The sequence below is a fragment of the Barbatula barbatula genome (assembly GCF_947034865.1).
Source record: "Barbatula barbatula genome assembly, chromosome: 25".
Classification (NCBI taxonomy): Eukaryota; Metazoa; Chordata; class Actinopteri; order Cypriniformes; family Nemacheilidae; genus Barbatula; species Barbatula barbatula.
In genome coordinates, this window is record NC_136788.1 from 11,766,584 (window position 1) to 11,794,069 (window position 27,486).

The window sequence follows — 27,486 nt, forward strand, 5'->3', positions numbered from 1 at the left end:
AATATTTGTATTAAACAGATAAAACCTCCAATTTAAAGAAGAAACCTGGACGACTCTTTTGTTGAGAAGCAGATATGCAATCCATTTTCTTTGGCGTACATTAAATAAATGATAAATTATTGTGATCTATTCCAGAATAAATGTTTGTCTTTATATAATGTGTGGGGAGTGTCCTACGGTACATTGTCCAGACATGCAAGCTGTTTAAGATTGTCGAATATTGGACTGAAATGTAACAGAAGTGTCTTTTCTTCTCCTCATTTTTGCCACCGCCATCTGACCCGTTTCCAAACCCCTCTGTCCTCTCATTTCTGCTGTCTTCATCCGTGTCCCCCACCCTTTTCCTTCTCTCTTGTCTATCTCTCCTGTCCAGCCGTATAGCAACTGTTGGTCTGTAAAGATGAGGGCCAGCAGGACGCAGCACGGACAGGGATGAGCATCACACAGCAGACACATGGTGCTAAATTAAAACATTAGTACCACTTTATGACTTTATTTAACGTACGCCAAAGAAAACTGATTACACGTCTGCTTCACAACAAAAGAGTCGTCGTCCTGGCCGTCTGGGTTTCTTTTTGGGATCTGAGGTTTTATCTGTTTCTGAAGCAGACTGGTTGAACCCCAGAGCTTTATGCTGTGTGCTGTACAGTTAAATCGCTTTTTAGGCCGGCTAGCTTGTTTTATGTAAGATTTTGTTTGATTTTTGGAAAAATTATGGATCCGTTAAAAGGATACTATAGGGTATAAACTAAATGATAGTATGCACATTACTTAAAATGTAATTATGTAGATGATTTGAGACTTTTCTAAATCATAAACAGGTGTGTATTGTGCACTTGTGCATTAAAATACATGTTGCCCTTTTTGTCCGAGCCAATGCTTAGCAGTACAGTGTGTGGTGCTGTGGTGTTCATGTGGGTGATGAAGGTTCTAATCTAGCTCGGAACATATTCAGATAATCTCTGAACGCTCTTGACGTTTTTGTCCCACATTTATTTTCTAAACAAAAGAGGAAAAATTATATTTAAGAAACTTGATCCATGCGCACAAAGTAGTCTGTCCTCACATTCTGTTATAAAACAGAGACAAACACATAGATAGTGTGTTACCTATAGAATGAAGAGCAATAAACCTGTTGACCCATGTCACATAAGATATGTTGAATTGCTGACTAGTGTAAAACGGGCGTCCCAGGTAAGATAATTCCATACCTGTGTCTGTGCAATACTGCTTTCTGTTTCTGTAACATTTTGTTTGAAACTGGAAACGTACGCACAAACCCAGCTCTTTTGGGAGCAAAGGTCATGGAGGAGCTTGGGAGGCGGTAGGTTGTTTCTAGTGCTTGCCAGCGGCAAACTGCAAGTCAGAAACCCGAGGGCAAAGGGCAGCTGAGACCGCCATATAACTGGTGGAAAAAGCGACAGCCGGAAGATGCTCCATTTTTAGGGCTTGACACACATCCCCTTTAAAACAGCAGGCCTCTGATCTGACCCTTACTTTTGACCCTGAATGTATGATTTCATCAGGACGTGATTATTTTGTTTGGGTTCCAAACAAGCAGTTATTTTTAGGTGCTTTAAAGATGAATGCTTTTTGTTTGATGCAGTGCGGAAAATGTGTCTTTGTGCTGATGTTCCATAAATTGTATTTCGTTCATTTACCTGTACAGCCGTAAAAGACCTTTTTAGTTAAAGTCACCCAACAATGTAAGAGTTGTGAACAAAACACTTTTTTAACTGATCCTAAAATGCATGTAAAACATTACTATTGTTGTGTTGTTAAAACATGACTATGAACTTGTTTCCTTTGCAGTATTCAAGATGTGCAAAATTGCATCTTTTTTGGTTCTTTTGTCCCGTTTCAGTATTCTGCAAAATAAAAAACCCCTCAAAAAACAATATTTTCATTTGGAAGTTGGGAGAAATGTGGTCACTAGTTCCCAAAATTAAGCCAAAACGATGTTATAAGGAAATTTAACACGTAACCGCCTCTTTTACGCGTCTGTATTAAATTAAAGATATGACACTACATGTGATTTAGTACACCGCCAATCTGAATTACTTTAAGTTTATTTTAATGGCTCTATTTAACAAAATGTTTTTGATATATTGAATTGTCTTTCTCGTGAAACGTGAAAACACATTCTGAACAAACACACAGTATAAAACCTTTTTTGAAACCTGTACTACTTTCGATTAGTTAAGATTTCATAACTGATTGTACTGCTACAAAATTTTTATTGCATATCAAAAAGCAACCGCGTTTCGTGCTGTAGTTGACAAAAGCCTTTTTGACAGATTAAACACACTTCCTGTGCGGGTTGTTTACTAACAGGAAGTCAAAGTCACACAGGTGAATCATAGTCACTTTGCAAGAACTTCCATCTTCTTAGGGTGTGATTAAATTGGGTTCTTTGGTTAAAACAGGCCAGTTGTCTTGCTGCAGGAATTCTTGATCACGTTCAGTCTTACAGGAAGTGATGTTGTATGGATTTACAGCTCATCTCGAGGCTGTGGAACTGTGATGTGTTTTAGGAAGTGACAAGCATTAAAGCATTGCGATATCTAAATTTTACCCCTCAGGGCATCCCTCATAAAGTTGTCCACAACACCAGGCCAGAGAGATAATACAGGCAACCACCTTCTTTAATGTAGTTGAGAAACTTTGTTGTGCCTCATGTGTCCCTTTTGTGACATTTCATGACAAAAGAGATAGAGACAAGCAGTTTTGTGGTTGGGGTTTCAAAACATATCCCCTATTTGCACAGAGCTTATATTAATTCATAATTGTTGCTAATACATTTCACCATTGCTTCATCATTATCCATCCTACATCTAAGAATTCAGATGGAATGGATTAATTGTAATACCGTGTGGGTATAGGTAGTCCTGACTTTTTAAATGCGTAATTCTTTCAAGCGACCATATCATGAAGGTTCCTTCCCAAATAATGACGGAATATTTGGCAACCTCTCTGTAGCAGAGACTGTACTGTCATCAACACTTCCTTTGAGCTCCAGTGAATTGCACAACAAAAACCAAAACACAGGTTCTGTCCAACTCCGAGATGCATTCCAAAATGTGCATCCTAAGGAAAAGAAGGAATGGAACTAATTTAGAGTAGAGGAAGTCATGGTTTTGGTCATGGTTTTAAATGGAGACGTGCTTTAGAAAGTGATAGTTTCTACCCCATCGCATTGTGTAGGGATATTTCTCAACCAGTAACAATAAGGAACAAAAGGTTTTGAAACATAAAAGGTTTAGGGTGATTTTAAGCTTGTGTGATGCAGTTTCAAGGACAATGTTTTATTGTTCAACAGCTTGAAAGTGTTCTATCATTTCACTTTTACTTTTTGTCTTGTTTGTGTACTTTTGTGCTCTGCTGTTGTCCTAAACTTTTAAAATGGTATACCTTCATGTGAACACGCTTTTATACCTTTTGATTGCATGTTAGTCTATTATGTGTGGGAGTCTATTTGCAGCAATGAATACAAATAACAATATTTATCTAACAATAAGAAATGTTTGGCCATAAAGGATGTAGGAGATGGCGGTAGGTGATTGAATCCCAAGCTCCCAATAATTTACTATTCCAGATCATTGGTCTGAATACGTCTGGATTAAGAGAGCTGCCTTTTACGGGGCCGTGTATAATAAAAGCTTCTGTTTCATGTTTTAACACCAGAAAGCACCTCCAGACATTGTGTTCGAGTGGAGCTTTAAGGGATTGGGGGGCGACTTCCGGCCAGCTCATTTTTAAAGAGCGCAACCCATTTTTTCCCTATGCAGCACTGCCGGCTAGGTAACCAGACGCAGATGGTACCTGTTACCAGCACAAACCTCACTTGTTTTCCTTTGTTTGAATTTATACCCCGCCGGTGGTAAAGGGGGAATGTGAATCAGAGGTGTGCAAGCCGAAGGCACCGAGTGACTGTTCGAGAAGATGGGGTCTTATTATCAGATGATAGGATGTGGTGGGCTAATATTCTACCTGGTTGCCGTTTATAGTTAGGCTTTTCTTTTTATTTCTTACCCCAAAGACATTATTATTGTTATACATTGTGCATGTTCACTAGCTTTATTTCTGACTGTGTTGAGGGAAATTAAGAGGTTTTCACTAGTAGTCATTAAGTGTTAGGAATGTTATTAGATCATTTTGAACTTTTGATTCAGTCTGTGAATGACTCACACAAGGACACTTAAAAGATGATTGAACTGACAAAAAGTCTATTGCCGTGAATTGACTTCATAGTTTACAGTAACCTAAAGGGACAACCTCTCCCTCTGCCAGTGGATTCAAGAGGGGGAATGTGTTTGTGGTGTTGCGTTTCCTTTCTGAGGTGGTCACGTTCCCCCATCCCGAGTTCTCTATTTAAGCTGATAAGACTTACAGCAGGCAGCTCGGACTCTGGAGAGGCGTTTGTGCACAAACAGTGGTGTGAAAGGGTGCCAGCGGAAACAACACAAGCCGTCCAGCCGATAAGATTACATGACCCTCACCTTTATCAGACTGGCCTGGGAAATGTGATGTGGGGTTAGCGAGTGCGATATTGGCATTCGTGGAGGTGCACGGTGTGGGAAGGCATTACGCACTCCTAAAAATAAGTTGCTTCATGATGCCATAGCGGAACCTTTTATTTGGCTAAATAGTTCCATAAAGAACCTTTTACATCCGAAGAACTTCTCTGTTTCACAAAAGGTTCTTCATGGCAAAAAAGGTTCTTTCTGGCAAAAAAAAGGTTCCTCAGATTATAAAAAGTTATGAAAGAGATGGTTCTTGAAACAAAGTACCTTTGACTGAATGGTTCTTTGTGGAGCCAAAAATTGGTCTTCTATGACATCCCTGTGAAGAACGTTTTGACACCCTAATTTTTTAAGAGTGTGGGTAATTTGAGCCTGGATAGTATTGGGGTTTATTTTAGGCTAGAGATTTTGAAAATAATGTTTCGAGTGCTGACATGTTTCTCACTTGGGCTGTCAAACGATTTATCGCATTCAGAATAAAAGTTTGTTTTTACATAATATATGTCTGTGTACTGTGGATATTATTTTGGTATTAATAAACCACATACATGCATATATTTAAGAAAAATATAACAAATCATAATGGTTTATAGGCTATATATGTTCTTGGTAAATATAAATAAATACTAAACAAATGTCCTGTGTACTGTGCATATAAATTTTGTATTTATAAACACAAAAACACTTATTTGTATATAGACATGTATGTAAACACAAACTTTTATTCTGCATGTTATTAATTGAATCTTAAATTCTTAACGCTATCATGGTACTGTATAAATCATCTTCCATACTTTAAAAAAATTGCCCTTTGTGATTCATTCTTGTCATTTTTTCTATTTGAAAATAACCACTTTTTTTAAATGCATATGTATTTTTTGAAATACATTTGTGAATCATGTTTCAGAATTTCCCATCGCTGTTTTTTCACTTTCTTGCGTACATGCTTGATTCATCCATAGTTTCAAAATTAGGTGTAGTTTAAAGAGCCACTGCAAATTCGAATATTTTCGAGCATATTTGGTTGCACTTTTCAGTTTATGTATTCTGTTACTGCTGTAATCCACGTGTAAATACACCAAAATATATTTCAGCTGTACCTGTTGAAGTGTTTGGCAGTGATGACCTTATTTGTGAATTAACCTGTTTCTGACTGTCTGTCTCTTTTTAACACCCATACAAAATAATTATATATTCATACTTAAGCCTTTCTATGTCTTATTCTTAGTTAGACAGATAGACACACACACACACACACACACACACACACACACACACCCACACACCTTTTCATAACCCCTGGTTCCCCACCACCTCCTTCATTCAGTAACACATTCACGCCCAACCATAATCATTTATGCCCACTAATCTCGTACTGAAATTGTCACCTCCCTGTTCACCTTCCTGTTTTTCCCTTTTCATATGTCCTATTCTGACAAATCGGTAACTGATGATCATGACAGTTAAACATATGGTGAATGGTGCACTATCTCAGGCTGCCCATAGAGGGTGCAAAACAAACAAATCTAAGTGTCTTTTCTGCCCCTGCTCACTACAAATGAGAGAGAGAGTGAGAGAAAGAGAACAATAATAAATTAATATACACATTATACAGAAAAAAAATTTAATAATTTATAAATATAGTAAAGTTTTATAAAAATTTTGTTTTTTGTAACTCAAAGAGGTCCAGAATAATACAAAAACAATTCTCCATCCGTGAGTCAAGTTGAGAACATTTTTTTGGCAAAAACTGTAAGTATTCTATGCATAGGACACCTTCACATACTTTTGTAGTAACATGTTTAGTTTATTAGAAAAAAAAGAAAAAAGTTTATCCTTTAACAAAAAAAAAAATTCATGAATAGGTAAAGATCACACCTGTCATTCACCTGCCCTACCTATCTGTAAAGCGTCATTGTTTAATGCCTTCCCATGAATGTTTTCATATGCAAATCAAAGTTCTCTCTGGGCTTTTAGCTGTTGCTCTTTGTTCCACGACTCTTCAGGGTTTGTGGGGCATAGCTGACCTTTAAATTGGGATGATTTTGTCAGATGAGATGCATTCGGCTATTTTGAGGCTAAAATCAGGCAAATTCCTCCGTAAAAATAGAATCGTGGTAGAGAATTCCACACGGAGGGGTGATGGGAAAATTAGGTTTGACCAAAGAGTCATTTAAAGAATGTCCTACCTGAATACCCGCAATTTAATCTTTTAACTGGGGGTTGGTAATGCCAGTGCACACATTGTTTGATGTTGAAATGCCCTTAACATCCATTGACATAGACATTCAGCATTCACACAAGAGTGTGTAAAGGTATAGCTATATTTGTGAGGGTCAAATTTGTGTGTGTGTGTGCGATAATTTCTAACTATTTTACGAGGAAGGTCCGTATGTATTCGTACATTTTTAACTTTATGCTTTAGTACGATTTGATGGAAGTACATACAATAACGAAATAATCTCACCAAATATGTCAGGAAGCGTAATTGATATAATTCATTTACAACACAGAAAAAATTGTTGAGTGCCCCGGCATTGCTGCCTACTACCTCATTTTTGGATATTACGGTATAAAAATGTAAATTCACTTATACTTATTTATATATTAATATGTACTGTATGTCCATTGTACACATTTATCATTGAAGCAACATTTGGTTAAAAATGCAATACAGAATGTGTTATTACATGCTGTCCATAATCATGTAAAATACACAATGTGTGTGTAGATCGTGTAGTTTAACTGGTAGAGCATGTCAATAGCAAGGTCATAGGTTCAATTCCCGGATACTTATACATCATACTTATCTACACTTTGCATGCATTGTAAGTCCCTTTGGATGAAGTCCTCTGGCTAATGCATGAATGTAAACTTTTAAGCAATACATTGTCTGTTCTATTGTATACTTGTGCATTCCTCAGAGACGCACACCTACTTTCTCACAGATATAACCGCTTTCATAAAATTAGCAGTGCAGTTCACCATCTAATGCAGCGTAATCTTTCCAGACGAACTGGAATACAGCAGCTCTGATTATCTCAGCGGCAACATGACACCAACAGCCAAAGAGCATAAAGGAGCTTTTCACTGACTGCAAATCAGCGATATAATGAAGTCAGCACACTGAAATGAGACGCCGATTATAAGCGCAGAACATAAAGGACTGACGGATAGGCTGAACAAACGTTGTGACCGGTTCATCTTGGCATGCTTGCTCAAATACCAGCCACTTCCTCTGCAGCTCGAGCTTCAATGCTTTTGACTGTCGGGCTGTTAAATGGGACAGTAACTGCGTATATGCGTGTTAGTGCGTACATTGCATGATGTAAAACTGCAGCGCTTGCGTCACGTGTTGTGCTGCAGATGTCTCTCCATCTATGTCCTCCAATTTTCATACACAGATGTTTTAGATGCCCATTTTTGTACAAAATAGAACCTAAGCTTCATCTACAAATATTGTTACTTGTTCCTCTCAGTATCAATGGTGGTTACCATTACTGTTTTGACACGATCAGATGACAGTAAAAAATACTTACACGCTGTCTGTTCTTCGTGTCCATGTCCATAGAGGTGCTTGTTTTCCACAGGTGACAAATTTGGAAGCACGTGGGCGCTATACTGGTGGGCTGGGAGGAGGGACAGTCGTGGGTCGGCAGGAGTGTGCTGATGGGGGGGGGGGGTGCAGGGGTTATGGATTGGCCACAGCTGCAGGGACGAGTGGTCAGTCCAACAGACAGCTGAAGAATGGAAAGGAAGTGACTAAAATAAACTGCTTGTGATGTGTGCGGCCTCGTTCTGAGAGCACTGCTGCTAACACATCTGGCCCGTGAGACACACACCCTGTTGACGTAACGGACATAAATATTTAAAACACTGCGAAGGTCGGAGGGTTGATTTGTGGCAGTGTGAGAAAAGTTTGTACAGTGCAGTGTCAGAAAAAGGAATTGATAATGACGTAATTGCTTGATTTTGTAAACTGATATTCTCGCCATTAAAAGAAGGAGAGACTGTTTATTTGAATCGCATCCACAGGGTTCTCGATGGAAGGTTGATTCGTGAGACAGGTACAGTGTGAGAAAAGAGATGTGGGTGGTATCGTGTGCCCTCCGTGTCCACACAAGTGCCTGGTCAGGGTTCAACAGGTATGCTCTTTGATACGCTCTGATCATGAGTCAGCAGCTTAGGATGAACTAGTTAGCGTGTGCGAGCACACTCATAAACAGGAATGCTTCATATGATCCTGCGCAGGTCACCGGGGCTCCGTGGGAAAGGTTAGAAGCTCTGTTTGTCTTACCATTGTCAACAAGTTCCACTCTACACGGACCTGAGATCAGCATGTCATGCTTTAAGGCCAGGAAGCACCTAGAATCTCTGAGCTGTTTGTTTAACCAGTGGCTTAGTGATCTAGAAATGTCAAACCACTGTTCCTAGTGCTTCGAAAGGACGGTCAGCAACCTGCTATCAGTCTCAAACTGAAACTGTGCACTTAGTGTTTCGGAATGCATGTATTGACTTTCTGCAGACCACAAAAATGATATTTTAAGAATGTTGGTGGTCAAACTACGACGGTGCACAATGGTTTTGTATCCATATAATAGGGTACCGCCATTGTTCGGTTACCAACATTCTTCAAAATATCTCAAACAAAAAAGTCATAGAAGTTTGAAATGAAAAAAGGGTGAGTAAATCATGACAGAATTTTCATTTGCGGCTGAACGATCCCTTTAAACCCGTCACTATTCTGAAAATGAACCCACCTCACCTCATTCTTGACCTCTCCTTTTCCGTCTGCCAGTGGGGTCCGGCAACAGTTCCCTTTACGAAAAACAGGGCCTGACCCTGGCCCTGCGAGTGCAGGGTGTAGAGTGTTTCATGTCGAGTAAAGCCGAACTGAGAGGGTACAAGCAGCTCTTTGTGGGACAGAGGTGGCTGGGTCCGGTCCAGAGCGGCCATGCAGCTGTTCAGCCCTGACAGCCGCTTCAGTTGCTCGCCCTATGCATGTATGTACATCTGTGTGTGTGTTCTTGTGATGGTTTGTGCTTTTGTTAATTGAGAGCGGACATTTTATTGATGCACTGATGTCAAGGTAAAGACACAGAATTACACAGTTGCATCAAGGTATTTGCGACTATACCTTACAATAGCTTTATTGGGAAGACTCCTCTCTTGTTAGCTGTCATTCATCTTGTTTTCTTTTTCTGTGCATGTCTGTTATTTCAGTTGTTCTGGTTGGTCGCAGGTCTGAAGAAAAACAACATAAGACGCAAATAATTGTTCATACTCATCAATTTTAAAAACACTTCACGTGACCTTTGTTATTGGCAGTCGTTGTATCGGAAAACAGTGGTGGATGATTTTATTTTGACACGTGTGTGTTTGTGTTCATGTGGGTGGATGGGTAAAAACCTGTATAACTGATCAAACAGCAACTTTTACTGTTGTTTTTGTGCATTTTGCATCTGACGGTTACAATCTTTATAGGTTGGACTTCAGTAGAAATAGAAGAGTTCATTCTTGCCTGAGATAAAAGTTCACCAAAAATGAAAATTCTGTCATTATTTACTCACCTTCTTCTCATTTCAAACTGTATAACTTCTTTCCGCGGAACACAAAAGAAGATATTTGGAAGAAAGTTGGCAACCGAACAGCTTCGGCACCCATTCACTTCTATTGTATGGACAGTTTCGGATTTTTCAAAATATCTTCTGGTCAGATTTTATATAGTTTATATATAAAAAAACAACTTCTATAAGCAAACACTTCAAGTTTAATGAACATAGTTCTGTTGTACTGAATTTTAACACAGCTGTGGCATGCCATGCTGAATCATAGCCGTGCTTATATTCAGTACAACAGCACTGTAGCCTATATGATATTACTTGAGTAACTACTATCTAGTTTTCTATGGCCGTCTTATCTTGCCTGGCCACTAAGTGACCTATAATTGTCATTGCCTCCCCATCAACATAATAATAGGTGCATAATGCATTTCAAGTTCTTAAGAAAACCCCAGAAAAACTGCAGAGGAATGTCTTTTCATGAACTATTGATTCTTTTCTTTTTTTGCTTTCTCTTTTCATACTCTTGACAAGGTAAAACAGTCCCTTCAATGCTATCCCAGCATGCATCAGCACCAAAGAAACATCTGCGTGACACTGTCAGCTGTGAACAAACATGGCTCTGAAGTCCTCACAGGATACAAACAGAAACAGACAAAGACATTAAGAGGAAGTGATTCTCCCTTAATCCTCCATGTACTCTGCGGACTGAAGCTAAATGGAAAGGTAAACCCTCCCACGGGCAGAGCGGGAAGAGACCAAAGACGCTGTCCGTCCTCCCAGTGTTGGACACTTGTTTACTCAGCTTTTTTTGTCTACACATATATCAAAGCGGTTGGTTAGAAAGGAATATTGAAGGCATTGAAGAGGTGCGTTTGGACTTGATGCCAGCACTCACTTTTGACGCCCACCTGGATGACACTTGTGAACAGCTCTAACCACACCCGCAAAACAACAAAGAGCAACATTCCGATCATTATGTAAAAGATTATTTTTTATTTTTCAAAGTAAAGAAAGAGCATTGAGATTGACAAGTTTTGAGTAGAACATGATCAATGACGTTCGTTTTGTCACATTTAAATGTAGCTTTACCTACACTAGAGTTTTCTGACCGCCACCTTAAAAGTTTTCTGACCGCTATCTCAAAAAGGTCCCAATATAAACATTCAATTTAATACTAATTTGTGAAGAAAGTCTATCTTTTACATTTTTACTATTGCAAATTTATAATTGAACCTGTCATGTGTATTGTGGACAAATTTGAAACTCTGTCTTGAGAAGCAGGCTTGTTGATATACTAGAATATTCAGAAAGCAAACTAGCTCAAATTTCTCTTTTTTAGACAACATTGTGCAAGATTTAATGCAAGTTACATATTAAGTGATGACAATTTGCAATACCTGATCAAAAATGTTAACACTAAGCAAGCTAGGCTAGCTATATAAACACAATGGATAGAAACTCAGCAGAATATTTCATTCAGCAATATTTTGCTTAAATAATATAAGGTCATATGTAATGTAAACCACATTAACATATTTTCATTATTAACGTTGAATATACTAAATACTATCATTTATAAAAAGCGGCATCATCAGTGACAACAAAATTGAGTGCTGTTATATAATTTGAATACCCATTCTGATTGGTCGTTTTATGATCCAATGAGAGGCCTTTAAGCGGTTTTTCATTTATTCCGTTCTAAAAATCGATACTAATCGAATAAAAAAATACACTTTTCTATACACGTGACGTGACCAAATTAAACTAAAGTTTATTTCAGTTGTCACTTTCATTTCTAATACATTTTGCAAATCATGTTTTATGCTCGGTCGACTACGTTACAGTTTTCTTGAGCAAAACAGAGTTAGCAGTCAGACGCAGTGGCGGCTCCAGACAATTTTTATTGGGGGGTCAATGGGGGGTCCTGGTCATTTAAAGGGGGGTCTCATGAAATCCAACAGAAAATACAGTGGACACGGGTAATAACTGCATATTAATGCTACTAAACAAATAAAACAACACAGCATATCAACTACTTTGTTTTTAATTAATTAATCAATTGTAGTTTGCAAACAAAATGCTCGAACTTTAATTGCCATATCCACACCCAGTGCCGCTGCTAGCCATATTGGTGCCCTAAGCATAATTCCATTGTGATGACCCCCCCCCACCCTGAAATTTGCCAGTTTAACTTTTTATTACCAAACATATAACTCAATATCAATAACACAATAGCAGCATCGCAGTATAAAACCTAGGAACACAAAATAGAGAAAGTAAAATCTTCACAGCTTTGCTGACTTTGTAAACATATGTAGAATAGTCAACACACACTACACATTTGAAAGTGCAAACTTTTCTTTAGTAAACAGAATTAGTAGCAGCACATCCACATTTCCCGAATTTAAGTTAATTAAACATGGACATACCTGCATGTGAAGCACGGGCATCATCTCGCAGTTTCTTCTTCTTTCTTTTCTCGGATCCTGACTCCTAATGTCTTTTCGGGGCCATTTCCAAATAAGTTGCCTAGACTACCGTTTGTCAAACTGCGTCAGGCGCACGCTCGATCAGGCTGCCGCGCGGACCGTACATTGGCGGGTGGTGATATGGGATTGTTCGGCCGTTTTTTTTTTTGTTGAGGCTGTCTTGGTTTCTCGGCTGGGCCATGGATTAAATCCCCAGTTAAATCCTCTCCGCCGTCAGGATTCCCAGCATCCGTGCCCGCTGTAGCGCTCGATGAGGCGCCATTTCTTTCCATCTGCTCACCTGTCTCTTTCGCCCTTTTTTAGGTATGACAAAGCGATCAATTTTTAGCTTCAAGATATAAAGTGCGTAGCAGCTCTTGCGGGCTCGTCGCATTGATTCTTATGTTTATATTTTTTTTTATATGTCGATTAAATTATTAATTATTATTGTTCTGTGTAGTTTGAAGAGAACCATTTTTAAATCTTTATCCCGGATATATATATTTTAATATATATCAAATATTTTTTTAAATCAGGAAGGGGTGGGGGGTCTAATGGGGGGTCAATGCGTTTTTTGAAAGGGTCTTGAGACCCCCCAAGACCCCCCCTGGCGCCGCCACTGGTCAGACGCAAATGCATACGTACAAAAATCACACCCACAGTGGGTAAACAACGAAAAAGAAACCACATCATCACTCTTTTTACTCTTTTTGACTGTCTCATCGCTTTCAGATATCTATTTTTCATCGCTCTCTCACCATGGACCAATTGTGGGAACCCCTGCTAGTCACGCCATCTGCTGCAATGGGACAGTGCAGCTAGTTTAGTGCTAAGTCAGCACTTAGAAAGAAACACACTCACGCCACACCTACGGCGTTGCTACGACGAGCAGCAAACCACACTGTGTGTCATCTCATATACGCCTGTGTACAGCACTGGTTGTTGGTTGATGGTTGCGGCCCCTGACAGGGACAATTGCGTTTTGAGACGATTGTTTAGCATTGCATTTAGCATCGACTAATGAAGACAAAGATGTGACTTACTAATGGCAAAAATGTGTGCTTGTTTATTATTTCCTTCTTCAACAGGAGTATTTACCCCAAAATTTGTCTTGAATTACCCTCCTCCAAGTTTTTCCAAATCTGTATACATTTATTTGGAAAAATCTAAATGGTGTTGGTTTTTCTAAACTCTTCAAAATGTCTTATTTTGGGTTCAACAGAACAAAAAAATTATCCAATCATTTGTCCTACCATGGTAGTCAATAATATGCCAGATGTCAGTTGTTAACATTTTTCCAAATATCTTTCTCTGTGTTCATTAAAACAGAAATGGATACAGATTTGGAACAACTTGAAGGTGGAGTCTAACCCTATCAAGCAATAAATAAACAAAGATGATTGTTTTTTCTAATATTGACAAACAACAGTAGACAGGACTATGAATGCTATACACTTACTTTTTTCAAGTAATATCTGCTGTAGACTTTCATTGAAGCTGTGCTTAATGGAGCTCATTTATCCACTGAATTGTATATTATAGTAGTGCACATTAAATCTAATAAAGTTAATGAAATATACTAGACTGCTTAAAACGTTTTATTTAACTAATAGATATACATCACATTTGACCAAAATCTTAAAGGTGAGTTTTTATGTAGCCTAAAAGCAGTCACCCTTGATTTGTAATAAATCAATAACCCAAAAAGTCCCTTTTCACCTTTGTACCACCTGTGTAACATATGAATCAAAAAGGAAATTGTCTCCCTTTTTTCACTATCAAATCAGGTGGTTTCATTGAAAGAACCCTTGAAGAGCGATTTAACTTTATATCACGGCTGAATGACACATACAACACTAAGTACTCAGGTTTCAAAGACATTTCTGGGCGATAATAGGGCTCCTTCTAAATGAAACAGGAACAATGAAAGAACTTTAGTCTCACATCATTTATCTCCCGAGTTTCCTGAGCGTCTGAAGCCTGGGATCTGATCCAGACATCTGCCCATTCACACGCTTTTGTATGCGTACTCCTTGCTCACTTTGTTCGCATTGAAATATGTGTTTTGACAACTTCACATCTCAGTAGCTTTAGGGATGTGATCGCGCTCCCCCTCACTCCTGACTTCCTCTAACTGTGCTGAGTCTCACCAGGTGAGCCGGGCCACGTCTATTATGGGTAAAGCTGCCCTGTTTAGACCGATTAGAGACATAAAAGGTTTGAATATAGAAAAACCTCTGCACGGTGAATCATTGAGAACGAATTAAGCCCACCGATAGGAGTGTTTGTTTGCATGCATCGTCTGTGTTGCAATTCAATTATTATGCAAATCAATAAACGTCACAAAATTTGTGCTGAACACAATTTGACTGGGTATGAGAGCCATGGCTTACTTTACATTTCTTCTGTTAATGTCTTTGTCTTCTGTCTTTTGATTTAAAGCGGCCATAACGCGGAGTTTCTTCATATCTCATGTTAATCTTAAGTACTTACAGATGAGTATCGTACCCTTCAAATATCCTTTAGTCTTTAGTTTGATCACATTTATAAAAGACAGATACTGTACAATTATTTGCGAAAACATGCAACGCATGTGGGGGGGGGGGGAGGAGGAGGCAGAACTAAAGCATGTGTGCACACGTTGCCAAGAAAAAGCAGACATCAGTTCACTTACCGCCTGCAGTCCTGCATCTTTCAGCTCTGGGACTGCCGCTCGATCTATCAGTTTCATACGATCTCCAAATCCAGCGTTATATCCACCGTTTATATAATATTTATCAAATGCAGAGAACAAACAAACACAGCTGAACTTGGCAAACGTAGCGCTCTCTCCTACACACAAGTGAAAGTTACGTGTGCACATGCTCCTCCTGCCGCTCCCCTTGGTTGATGTGTGGGTGTGCCGCATGCTTTTCCAGGTAAAGTTGTCACGAAACAGATTTTCATGTTCGAAAAAAACTTTCCGAAACCTGAACGAACACTGGCAGAGTGTATCGAGCACAGAAATACAACGTCATACGTCCAACTCCTTTTTTGACAAGTTGACCATGTCAAGCATGAGAAGACAACACATTTAACATTGTAAATAAGTCAGAATGCATGAAACACCGTTGCACAGCCGCTTTAAAACAAATTTGGTAGACTTGAAATGAAAAGTTTTCTGTAGCTTGGGTGTTTAAAATTGTGCTTGCAATGACAACACCTACATTATAACATTAACATACTGTATCGGTATTGGAGATTGTTTTGTTTTGGCAAAAATATTTTACTCTTGTTCTATCAACAACTTGCCTTTTTCCACATCTATTTATGCACAGTACAGTGCATACAATCTTTCTATTTTCCAAACCCTTGCCCTCTTAACGGCAACAAAACCGGTATGGTCTGAAAGTGTGGGGTTTCTCTCCTCTGCAACTGGCCGCCATTAGGGGATTTCCACCTATTTCAGCATAAGGAGAACATGGATTTTCCACACACAAAATATGTTTTTACTCTGCTACAGTACATCACAGTGTACAGTATATCGCTGCTGTCCGTCTGAAACGTTGTATCTTCACATTTTGTGATTTATTTTTTGCCAGAAATCATTATTATTAGCCACTCTTCATGTTTGGCAATAGGTTTTTCCATTTCCTGAAAAACAGCGAATTTGGACATGAGTTTTTAAAACGACATCAACTATATACAGTATTACAGCACAGAACCATGTGGCAACCAACACCTGATTGTCAGTATGTTTAGATGATGAAAAAGGCATATAGATGAAATGATTGTTTGTTTGTTAAGTTCATTTCAGGAGTTCATGGATTTCACATAGATCAATGACTGCGCAGGCAGACCTCAAGTAAGTGCTGGTTTGTCTGCACAGTTACACTAGCTTCTATAAACCTCGGAGCTTTAAATTTATTGAGGTTTTGTAGATTGGTGGATATGAGATGATGCTGTTTAGTCGCTGCGATAATACATGCATCGAGATGTTGAAAGATTTAGGTTTATGTGAGGGCATACAGGAAACAGTTTACCATGAAACAGGAAATACCTGCAGCCAAAGTGATACATTTTTGTGGCGAGCGACACAGTAATACCTGTAGGATATTGTTTACCAGGACATTCATTCAAGCCATTTGGTGCTTGTTGGTATTAAGATAATAATTGTGGTTTATCCAAAGAATCTAACAGAAAGATTGTTTCCCTCTGTCTGGCATATAATAATACTTTTGTATCCCATCATGCTTCATTTCAAGACTTTCTGCATTTCCCGCCAAGGTCTAAATACACCTTGTTTCACGTGATAGCACGAAGGTGGGCGTTGTTTTGAAGGTCATTATTTCAGTAAATACACATGTGTATAGGAGGGTAACGTTTTAAGGATCGGGGGATACTGACAATGGCATTTTCACTTTTCCTTTGCATGAGCTGTGAACCTCAGGTTTGCAAATATTCTTGTAGTGGTGATTTAGACTACTTTTATAGTCCAGTGTCCAGTCTCCTTACAGTACATACAGTAATCATTTATTATATGTTCTATTTCAATTCATTATCTATATTTAAATGTGTGCTTGCGTTCTAAATTCAGATTTTAGTAGTTAAGTTGTTATATTTGTAAATATTTAACTGCTAATCTGAATGCACTGGCGAAACACATTTCTCTTTTTTAAGGCTTTGACCTTTAGGCTCTGACCTGCACATTGGCCAATGGTTTTATCATGAACACATGTTCTAGGTATCACAAATGATCTGATACTGAACTGTGTTGAACCACTGAAACCTGAATTACAGTTGAATTCCTGTAAATGTTCACATGAGGGGTTTTCATGCTATATATACATCTCATTCATGAATAAAACCCTTCATGTCCTCTTGCATTACTTGTACTGTTATTCTCTGTAAATTCAGAACTGACCATAACTATAAAATGAATTCAGTATAGACAACAGAGGTGGATCATATGGCACAAAGCTCCATACCCGTTTCCTGTCTGTGTACCAATATAGGAACAAAATAAACGTCTGCTTAAGAGTCACTGTTTGGATTTAAGTAAAGATCGTGCTGATTTAATTTGTCTGTGTGTTATAGTTGCTTATAGGTTGAAATGCCATAGCTATGTGACAGCATCGTGGAGTATTTAGCTATTTATGTTGCTACTTATGTTTCATATAGCAACAGGTAACTTTTGCACATTCTTGTCGAATTTCCCCTCCTTCTGTTTCGATATGCCGGAACTACAATTTGTTGATGATACAAAGCATTTATTAAAAAAATATTCTTTTATTTACTACAGATTAATTTATTGAGTTAAGTTTATCTTCTTGTCAATTTTCTGTATTTAAGTACATGTGCTGGTGCCTGTGTCTCATTTGCAAAAGAACTTCTGGCATGAGTATACACACTTGAACCCTTTTATTTCCTGGGATCAGGTCGATGCAGCTGCATGATACAGCTGAGCTCTAGAGAGCTGGTTTCTGAAACCCTGCTGCATTCTGGTTGCCTGTTCTCCTGGAACTCTTAAGTGAATGTTTCCCAGTGGTCACATCTCCCTGCGGTTCATGCCACCCAATCTCCTGCTTATTGGACCCATCTGTCTCATTAGATTATGTCTCGTTGCTGATACTGTTTTAAATGTCAGATTTGGAAACCAGCCTGTATCACTTCCTGTTCCATTAAATACAGTAACGGCGGGTTTGCAATTAATAGGGTTGCAAGTTTTCATAACACGGTTTAGGTTTCTGTCATGTGTGCTCAAATAGAGGAGGGAAGTTTTTTCTTGACTCTAGAATCGGGTGCACTGTACAATGATTTTCCCAGATGTAAACAGTGGCAACATCCCGTTGGGATGCTTTTCTTGTGAGTCTATGCCACCATGTTGAACCATACACTGATATATACATTCATAAATGTGTCATTTATTCACATCATGAGCAATCACAAACATACCAAAATGAGGGCTGTTATTATAGTGATCTTTTGTTGACTGATTATTCAAATGAATTGCAATCAATGAAATATTCAGTGAAAGTTCCTGGAAAATCCCCCAGCTCACATATCAATAGACATTATAGGCCATTCGTCTGCCACATTAAAATAAAGACAATTCATCTAGATTTATTTATTCTATTTTATTTCATTAAGCAATTTGGTGACAAGTCATGGTCTTATAAATGATTGCGATTACGATGATGTCTGTTTTTTGTCACGTTCATTAAATACTTAATAAGTCACGTATTGTTATTATTAATAACCTAAACAATCACTTTAATGTAACAATAACAGATCAGACCGTCTTGAGATGATTATTAAATAATTGTGACAGCCCTATTAGTCTTTGCTATTTTGTTTTATTGTCTTAGATCTAAAAAAAATCACGTGACTGCAGTGAGGTCATGGGGCATAAATTCCTCATTTTTGTCCATATGCTGCTTTTTCCCCACATTGTTTTTTTTTATTAAAACCTTGTACCAAATTAATGTTAAAATGATAGCCCTATTTAAAACACACAAAGCTGAATATTTAGCGCCTTGTTTGTCATTGCATATCGACTGAATGAAGGAAACGTCTGCCTACATGTTGCACTGTCTACACCAGATCACCACAGTCATCTAACAGAGAGAGAACTGCTGCACCAGCACATCCACATCACCAGAGCAACTGCTGCCGCACACACACACTGCTTCAGCATACCACCAGCATCTTCCACAGCAGCAGTGTATGTGTCAATACACAACTTTATTCTCTCTCCTCCACCAGTTTGGAGCATGCAGTCCTTACCACTGGCCATCAGCTTGGTTCTGTGTTCATGTGGGCCGTGTGCGCGGATGCAGATCGCGTGCCTTACAAGACGCGCGCATGCATGCAGTTCCTGTGTGGTTATTCCGGTTAGATACAGTGAGTTCCACTGAGCACTTTTGAGTTCATTGCAGTGAAGGTGGTGCAGTGCAGTACACAGACCTTGTACAGGAGAAAGATTCTGGCCTTGCAGTGTTTTGATGTATTAGGAGAGGGCCAGCAGGAGTGCTGATCAAGGCTCACTTTCACCCTTGTTCCAACTGATCTCACAAGAAGTTAGAAAGCAAAACTGATACTAAAAACGTATGATCACCGACGCATTTAAATGTTGTTCTCTTTGTCGCTTCATCTGTCTTATTTAGCTCTGCTTTGTATAAATACTGTAAATAACATCAAAGGTAGCTACAGCGCATTTAAAACGAATCAACATCTGTTCAAATGTCAACTACAAATTAATTGACAGGCAATAACTTGAAGGCAACAACCCCATCAAAGTTTTAAGGAGGAAAATACCGGTTTTTAGGTTGGCTATGGAAAAAGTTACCAATCTTATGCTTAAGCCAAATTCATTGCTGTGAAATGTACAGTATACATTTTCATGTTTTAAGCTAAAATTAGCATTACGTTGATGTATGTTTAACAAACGAACATGAATTTAAAGAACAACAGTTTTTAAGTTATGGAAATAAATAAAATGATGTTCATTATTTAATGCAATTAAAGTCATGCACACCCCTGTAATATACACGTAACATGCATAATCAATAATCATAACTTTTGTTTTTGCTTGTATTTATTCGACTGCTGCGTCTTTGACTGTTAGTATATGTGAAGCTCTACTGTAACTCTCTTGCAATATGAAAATACATTTTAATTAGGTCAACCATGTGTAGAAGTGTTGTGACGGTTTTCATCTCGTGCGCATTTTTTCCACATATATGCAGCCATATTCATTTCTTAGGTAAACCTAAAATAATAAAAAAGAATGCGGGCCTCTTAAAATATTAACATTAGTTTTTACGATGAATGCTAAATAAATGAATACATGCATATGTAATGTCTTTTTATTCCATAAAAAATATAAATACAAATATAAACAGTGAAGGTGTCATGATTCTGACGCAACATGTCATATTTCTCTTGGTTTAGTGGCAGGATCATGTCAAAAAATCTCATCTTTTGTGTGGAGAGAGGTATTTATGGCCCTTTTGGCCTTCCATACACTCTCTCCGGTCTCGTCTCTGTTCCCATCCTCTCATTCACCTGTCCCCCTCTTTATTTGGTCCCTTATTTAATGCCCTTGTGTCTTCTGTCTTGTGCTGGTTCATTGTGGTTATGTGGTGAGTTCATGTGTCTTGTTAGTCTAGTTTAGTGTAGTTAATGTTTAAAGTTTATTTTAGTCTTGTTGGAGTTTAGTTAGTCTTAGTCCTGTTCTGTCTTGTCATTATATTCCCATGTTTTGTTCTGTTACCCCCTCGTGGGTTTTGTTTTGTCTTTTATATTAAAGTCTTCTGTTTTATATTAAAGTCTTCTGTTAACCCCTTACCCACTGTCTGCATCTGGGTCCTCTGTCCGTGTATCACCACCCGTGACCATGACAGAAGGCATTCATTCGAATGTAATAAAATAACAATGGTACCAAAAGTAAATTAATAGATTTATGTGAAACAAATCAATGTATTAAAGATAATTTAAAATAGTAAAATAATATTTCACATATGTAAACTTGTGATGCGGCACAGTTGGTTGGTTTTCCCTCTCCACATCTAGTGATGTAAATGTTCCCTTATTCCCGAACACTTACACCGTTCACCGTGCCCTTCGAACTGAACATGTTTTCTCACTTCGGATTGGAATCTCACTGAAATGACGCGCGTCCCAGCCATTGTGCATCAGTTTGACAACACTTCAGTTGTCTTTCTGTATTTGTTTGTGTTGCGAGAATTTGCAGCTTGTGTCTGTGTTTGTTTGTGTTGCGAGTATTTGCAGGGCATGTGTCACCAAACTAATAAAGATGCTTTCTGAATGTGCTTGTGTTTTTTCTATTTGCATGTGTTTTCTTCCGTTGCAGCGCGGTGATACCTAGCAGCTTCCAAAGTATATGACATACAGCCATGGTAAAATTAAGAGATCCTTCAAAATTTTCATTTATTTAGCATTTCTAGATGTATTATGGCCGTTTCAGTCCTGTGTCTGTTAAATTTAAACTAAAGCAATGTGAATTACTGAAAGCATGACAAGACACATGAAAATTTTTATTAAACAATTTAGGTTATCATTCGAATCACTGCTGGTTTGCTTAAAAGTGAATATGAACTTGTTTTCTTTGTATTTTGCAGACCCTACTGCAAATACTGCAGAGTATGTTTTCTGTCATTTTTATCTGTTTCTCCAGTTTCCATTTTCTTCAAATAAATACAAATAGAAAAAAATATATATTTTAAATTTCGGAGAAATATTGTTTGTAGTTCACAAAATAAAATAAAAATAATACTTTTACCTAAACACATACAGTACATACAGTATGAATAGTAAATTCAGTAAAACTGAAAATGAGTCTAAATCTTTTCCCAGCAGCTTTATATTACATGCAACATTGTATCTATTTTAAGTGTTAAGTGTTAACAGTAATTTATGTAACATAATGGCACAGATTATGTTATAAAGCCATTTCACAGGTAAAAGATGTTACAGCTGCTGGTGCTCTGAAAGCTCTCCTTTCTAGCAGCCGTATAAATAGTAAAGCTTGGGTAGGAGTAGGACCTGTTTTGGCATCAAAATAATAACATCCCATCGCCAAAAGGGAAAGCACACGCCTTCTGCATAAAGTGGAAAGTTAAATCTATAACTTCCTGTTTTTAGTCTTTGAGGATAAAAGAATTAAGTTTCAGGTCTCTAGGGCCTCTGTAGTATTAATATGCTTCTCTATAAACTTATAGAACCTTATGAAAACTAAACAGTGAATCAATCGAGAGATCGCGTGGAAATCGTGTTTCCCAAACACGAGCATGCAGTATCTTGTATCTTCAGCATAAAGCCAGAGCAGTGGAGGTGTGTGACGTGAATGCATAGAAGACAGCAACCTGAGATTGAGCTTTTGAAGTGTCAGTACGGTTTCAATTGCTAAGGAATTGTCAGGCATTAACCACAAGTCTGTCCCGGGGATCAGCGCTCAAAGCATGGGTGTGGGCGACTTTCTCAGGTGGAGCGTTGCGATTGTGCTAATGAATTGAATTCCAAACCTGAGTATAGGAAGCGCCTGAGTATCGGAAACAGATCGGCAGCTTTGCCCCATGGCCTGTGTCATGCTGATGACTTTGGGTTTCTATGGTTACCAAGGGGGAAAGCCCCCAGCGTATGCATGCGTGACAGCATTCATAAGTATCAATTAAGGATCACGTGTCGACCCTGATGCTCTTAAAACATTAAACGTTTGTAGCTTTCCTTGTAGCATGCAGTATTATGTAGCATGCAAAATGGCATGGGTAGAGGAATGCATTTGTAGCTCAGTGGTAAGAGCATTGCATTAACAACGCAAGGTTGTGGGTTCGATCCTAGGGGATTGCAGATACCTATGTATAATGCAATGTAAGTTGCTTTGGATAATGCATAAATGCCAAATGCATACATGGTAATGTAAATGTAAAACAGTTGTAGAAAAAGCACCAATGTTTTGAGGTTTCTAATGATGAGACTAGAGATCTCGGCACACATTTATCAGATGTCATTCACTACCAGTCTGTTTTGATCTGTTTAAGGTTAGTTATGTAGACAAAAATATAAAATCGTAATCTAACTGTGTTGATGATTTAGGATTGTCCTAAATTGAAAAACTGACCCTACACATTTAACTTGTAGTGTTATACAACCAGAAATTGATGTTGCATAGTATACAAGCCCTTTCCAGCTACATTCAGTATCTCTCTGAGATGGGCTCCACTAGGCAGGACGGGCCTTCGGTCCCCTAACAGGCGCAAGAGCACCAGCGTACATACCAACTTTCCATGCTGATGTCCCAGAGCGAGGGCTAAGCAGCGAGCCCACCCAGGTCTGTCGGCCCGCCGCAGTCTACCTTCCGCGTTCCTGGTAGGGTCCGGCTGAGGATCAAGGGCAGGCTGCGTGTCAAGGGACACTGTAATGAGTGTACGGGCCTGGCCATCACTTTCATGCTTTGGCCCAGGAGTGTAATTTCATCAAATGCTATTTCCTGCTGATAAGCAGAAAACATTCTCTTTTCTTATATTTAGGATGGGGAGGGGGAGTGGATGTAACAGGGGAGTGATTGACATAATTTTGACGAAAGGAATGTGAAACTGTGCCACTGTTAGCTGGTACCGCGTTGCTTTTGCCCACCAACAATCTGCCAACAAGCATTCTATGAGAATAGACTGTGCTTCATTGTGTTTGACCATGTCCATCGAAACTCCGTCTTCTACCCCGTTAATGGCTTAATCAGGCCCGTATTACACTATTACTTTACTCACCCAAGACCTTGCAAATTGTTTCCAGCTTTAAGGAAAATCAGTTAAGATGGTTTGCAGGCCCTGATAGGCAGTGGATTTTAATTTACCATGGCTGGTCTTTGTTCCCTCTTCCTCGGTTTTATGTTTAGACTACAGAGTCCATGACTGCAATATTTACCTTATCTGACTATGTTTGACCTCAGTAGCTTATTGCTTGTGGTTGGTATTCCCACAGTATTATGTAGCATGCAAAAAGGCATGGGTAGAGGAATGCGTTCAAAAAGATGTGTCATCTTCACAGGGCACCACTCAGTCGCAGACAAACATGGTACTTCCTTCCACGTGCCTCTGTTGTGATCCCAATCATTCATAAATTTGCGCACTATGGGAGGTTTGGGACTCTGTCATCCTGTTCACTATCTGGAGGCATGTGGCCATTAGGATGGAATGAGAAGCCATCACAAACTCATCTTAAGATAACGTCATGGTCCAGAGGGACGGCAACCTGAAAGCCTTTACAGCTCCCTTTCCGCTGACTCTGTCTCACTCCCTCCTCTCTTTGATCTAGTGATTCTCTTTCTTTTCAATGCTTATGGTCTTCATCTCAATTTTTTAAAGGAAGCGCTTGCACTGACAGCAACCTAAGGTGTTTCACTTCACTTTCCTTAAGCATGTCTGAAAACGTGGGCTGTGTCTTTATTTCTCTGAAGACATTACTCCGTGTTTTGTGTATTTTTACATTCCTGGTTTTAAGTATGCTTGGGTATTACTGTAAAAACAGGACAAAACACTAAACTAGCTTGGAATTGTGTAAATACAGAGAGCTGAAGTCAACAGTATAGACTGCAAAAGCAGCCATCTTGCGTTCTCTGTTTCGGCCCTTGCGTCTATCAACCCTCATGAAGCAGAGCAGATGAGTAAGGCGGATATTTTGAGTATTCTAACCGGGCCATGGTCTTTCTCATCCTCTCTGTCTCTTGTGACCTCTGTCTCTCGTGTTTGTGTATGTCTTCCTGTCTTGTGCACCTTCCTCTCTAGCTCTTTCCCTTTGACTGTTTTTCACAGTATGACTGCTCTCGGCCCAAGTCTGTTCTCTATTTTTTCATGTCTTTCTCACAGCATGTCTATTTTATCTTAGCCTTAGCCGTGTATGTGTTTCGCTGCAGAGCATTGAGGAAATTCCCCCTTCAGTCATCTAGCAGATTTGCTTCTCTCAGCAGACTCTTCTGAAAGCCTAACTCGCTAAAATGTAAATAGTGCAGAGGCTTTCTCATTACCTCACTGGGTATTTTTAGGTTCCTCTTAAGAGCAGATGCGAGCAAAGACCTATAACTCACCAGCACCACGAAAAAACCTAGGCAAATGAAAACAATGATGCTCTTTCTACACAGGACCGGCATGTAACTGCATAGGAATGAAACAAATCAATAACAAGATCTCTATCTCTTGTTATCTCAGCAGTGAGATTAAAGAAGAGCTAATTCTTTTTGTACTACAATTATTTTTCTTGAGAAAACAAGCCTAGTAATTTCACAAAAATCTCTGTGGTCTCTCAAAATATTTTTTTCTCCAAAACTTACTCTTTAAACCGCAATGTGATCTGAGCATCCTTCTAAACCTGGTACGAGAAAATCATTTTCTATCGGAGTTGAAATTTTAATTAAACCATAATCTTTGCTTTTGTAGTGTTATTCTGTTGTTTCTTCATCACATTTGAAATCAGGCAACCTCACCTGACTGTGATGCAAAAGATGACCGTGAAATGTTTAAGGAAGTTTCTCTCTCCTGCTTTCAGTCTCGTTGTGGGATCAGAACTCGGTGTTTAAAAAGAGATCACAGTTGTCATCACACCATCCCTATCTGTCCATGTGCCGCACCCTCTGCTGGTACGCAGTGTCCTTTTCTCTGACAACACTGTCTCTGTGGAAAACATCTCATGAGGAGGCTCATTTTCTCTGTATGCTGTGTCTTAACCAGGTCTGTGGGGCTCAGCATTAAGCAGGGTGTTCCCTCCCTGGTTCCTCTCCAAAAATTACCTTCAGCTGCAATCAGAGCCAGAGGATGACACACCATCTGGGAGTCTGGGCCCACAAAGCCGAGATCTCTCTCTTGATGCTTCTGCTCAAGCTGCAGTAATCATGTCTTCTCTACATCTTATCCAGGAAAGTCCTTTTCACAGCCCATTCGCAACATAATTAGACCTTTGACCTATGGAATTAGGACGAGAACAAAACAACATATCAAATGATTTTGTGTACCTTTGCTTGATTCGCTCTTGCTCTTAAAGGCATGAAACAAAACACTGAATTGTTCAAAGTTTTAGGCAAAGTTACAGTACCCGATGTGCACACGTTGAGCTTAAATCAAAGCTTGTTATGTTCTTCCCCATTGAAGCAAATCCCTCAGGCACAAAGTCAAATTTTTGTTAGTGTGGGCAAGTGAGAAATTAGATTTAAGGGTGCGAAACTGCTGTACTCATTGCATGGTTTAAAAAAAATGACTCAAAGTTGTTTCCACCGAGGTGAAGGGCCTCCATCCTGCCACCCGTAGTCATACAGAAACACAGAAAGTGACACCACATGTACCTTTAAGGCGTCTGCATTGTTGTGCTCATTCCATTTCTGGTAAAGTGGGCTTAGGCTACAAAAGACCTACAAAAAACAAGTCTTTCTGTGACACAACGGGTGATGCTACATTAACTGTGCTCTCTTTTTGTCACACTTCTCTTCTCCATTCAGGATCTGTGATGGTGAGCGGGACCCATTGGACTGGATCCTGTCCAGCAAGGATTCTCCTCTCACACTTCCTCTTTCTCATCTGGCCTGAACAGTTTCCTGCCCCCTGGATGCAGCGAGGCCATTGTTGCGGATGTGTCCTGAAGAGGGCTTTCCAGCAGTCAAAAGAGGTGCTGGAGAAAGAAGCCTTCATCCTTCCTACTTTCAAGAACCCCAAAACATGACATCATAGACTTAAAGCTGAAAGAAGATACAGTAGAAAGGTTAAGAGCTTTAGAAACGTATAAAAGGCACACTTATCTTTCCTTTTCACAGCACGGCAGCACAGTCCTACCCTAGACTTCCAGGAGGCTTTGATCAGGCTCAGTTTCCAAAAGGCTACAAAAATATCCTTTTCACTTCAGAAACTTACATACATTTTTCTCCCTCTTCCCCTCGCAGGGAATCTAATAAAGCAGTGAAACTAATATAGTGAATTAGGTCTTCAGCCGGGCACAAGAGCCCTTTATGCTTTTTCTTGCAATGCGGAGCTTGGATGGTTGAGCTCACAGGAAGTTCTCCAGCTAGAGAAATGGCTCTGGTTTGACCGGCAATGTCTGCAAGCAATACGTACACCTAAAGCCTTGAAGTTATGTACTATTCAGTTCACTTGTGTGCAGTCCATTTCTTTCAAAAGGGGAGGAGAGTAGACAAATACCATTGTAGAAAGCTAGATGTGTCAGACCACATGCTGTGCCATGCCTTAAAAAGAATGATTGAGAAAGAGAGACTCTTTCATTTTTTCTTGAGAGGATACTGTGCAGCCAGCTGTACTGTACTTCACCGGGTCTGTGTACTCTGTACACTCCACTGAACTGCCAGATAGTAATCAATTATAACCCTTGTCACTTGGGGCCATGGGTATAGCAGCTGGCCACAGGAAGCACGAGTTCCATAGCCTCTCAGCCAAT

General features: G+C 39.2%; 1 protein-coding gene across 3 annotated transcripts in view; it reads left to right on the forward strand.

Annotated features, from left to right (window-relative positions):
* Positions 1 to 27,486, forward strand: part of ccnd2a (cyclin D2, a) — a 122,405-nt gene that overhangs the window by 60,057 nt on the left and 34,862 nt on the right. The window contains exon 2 of one of the 3 annotated variants that reach the window (XM_079449697.1): positions 26,540 to 26,706. The exons of 1 other annotated variant lie outside the window; for it this stretch is intronic. In XM_079449697.1, coding sequence (XP_079305823.1) covers positions 26,548 to 26,706 — 159 coding nt within the window. In that variant the 5' untranslated portion in view covers positions 26,540 to 26,547. Of the gene's footprint in view, positions 1 to 26,361; positions 26,707 to 27,486 lie in introns of those variants that run through there. One more of the 3 variants, XM_079449699.1, reaches the window with a different exon arrangement.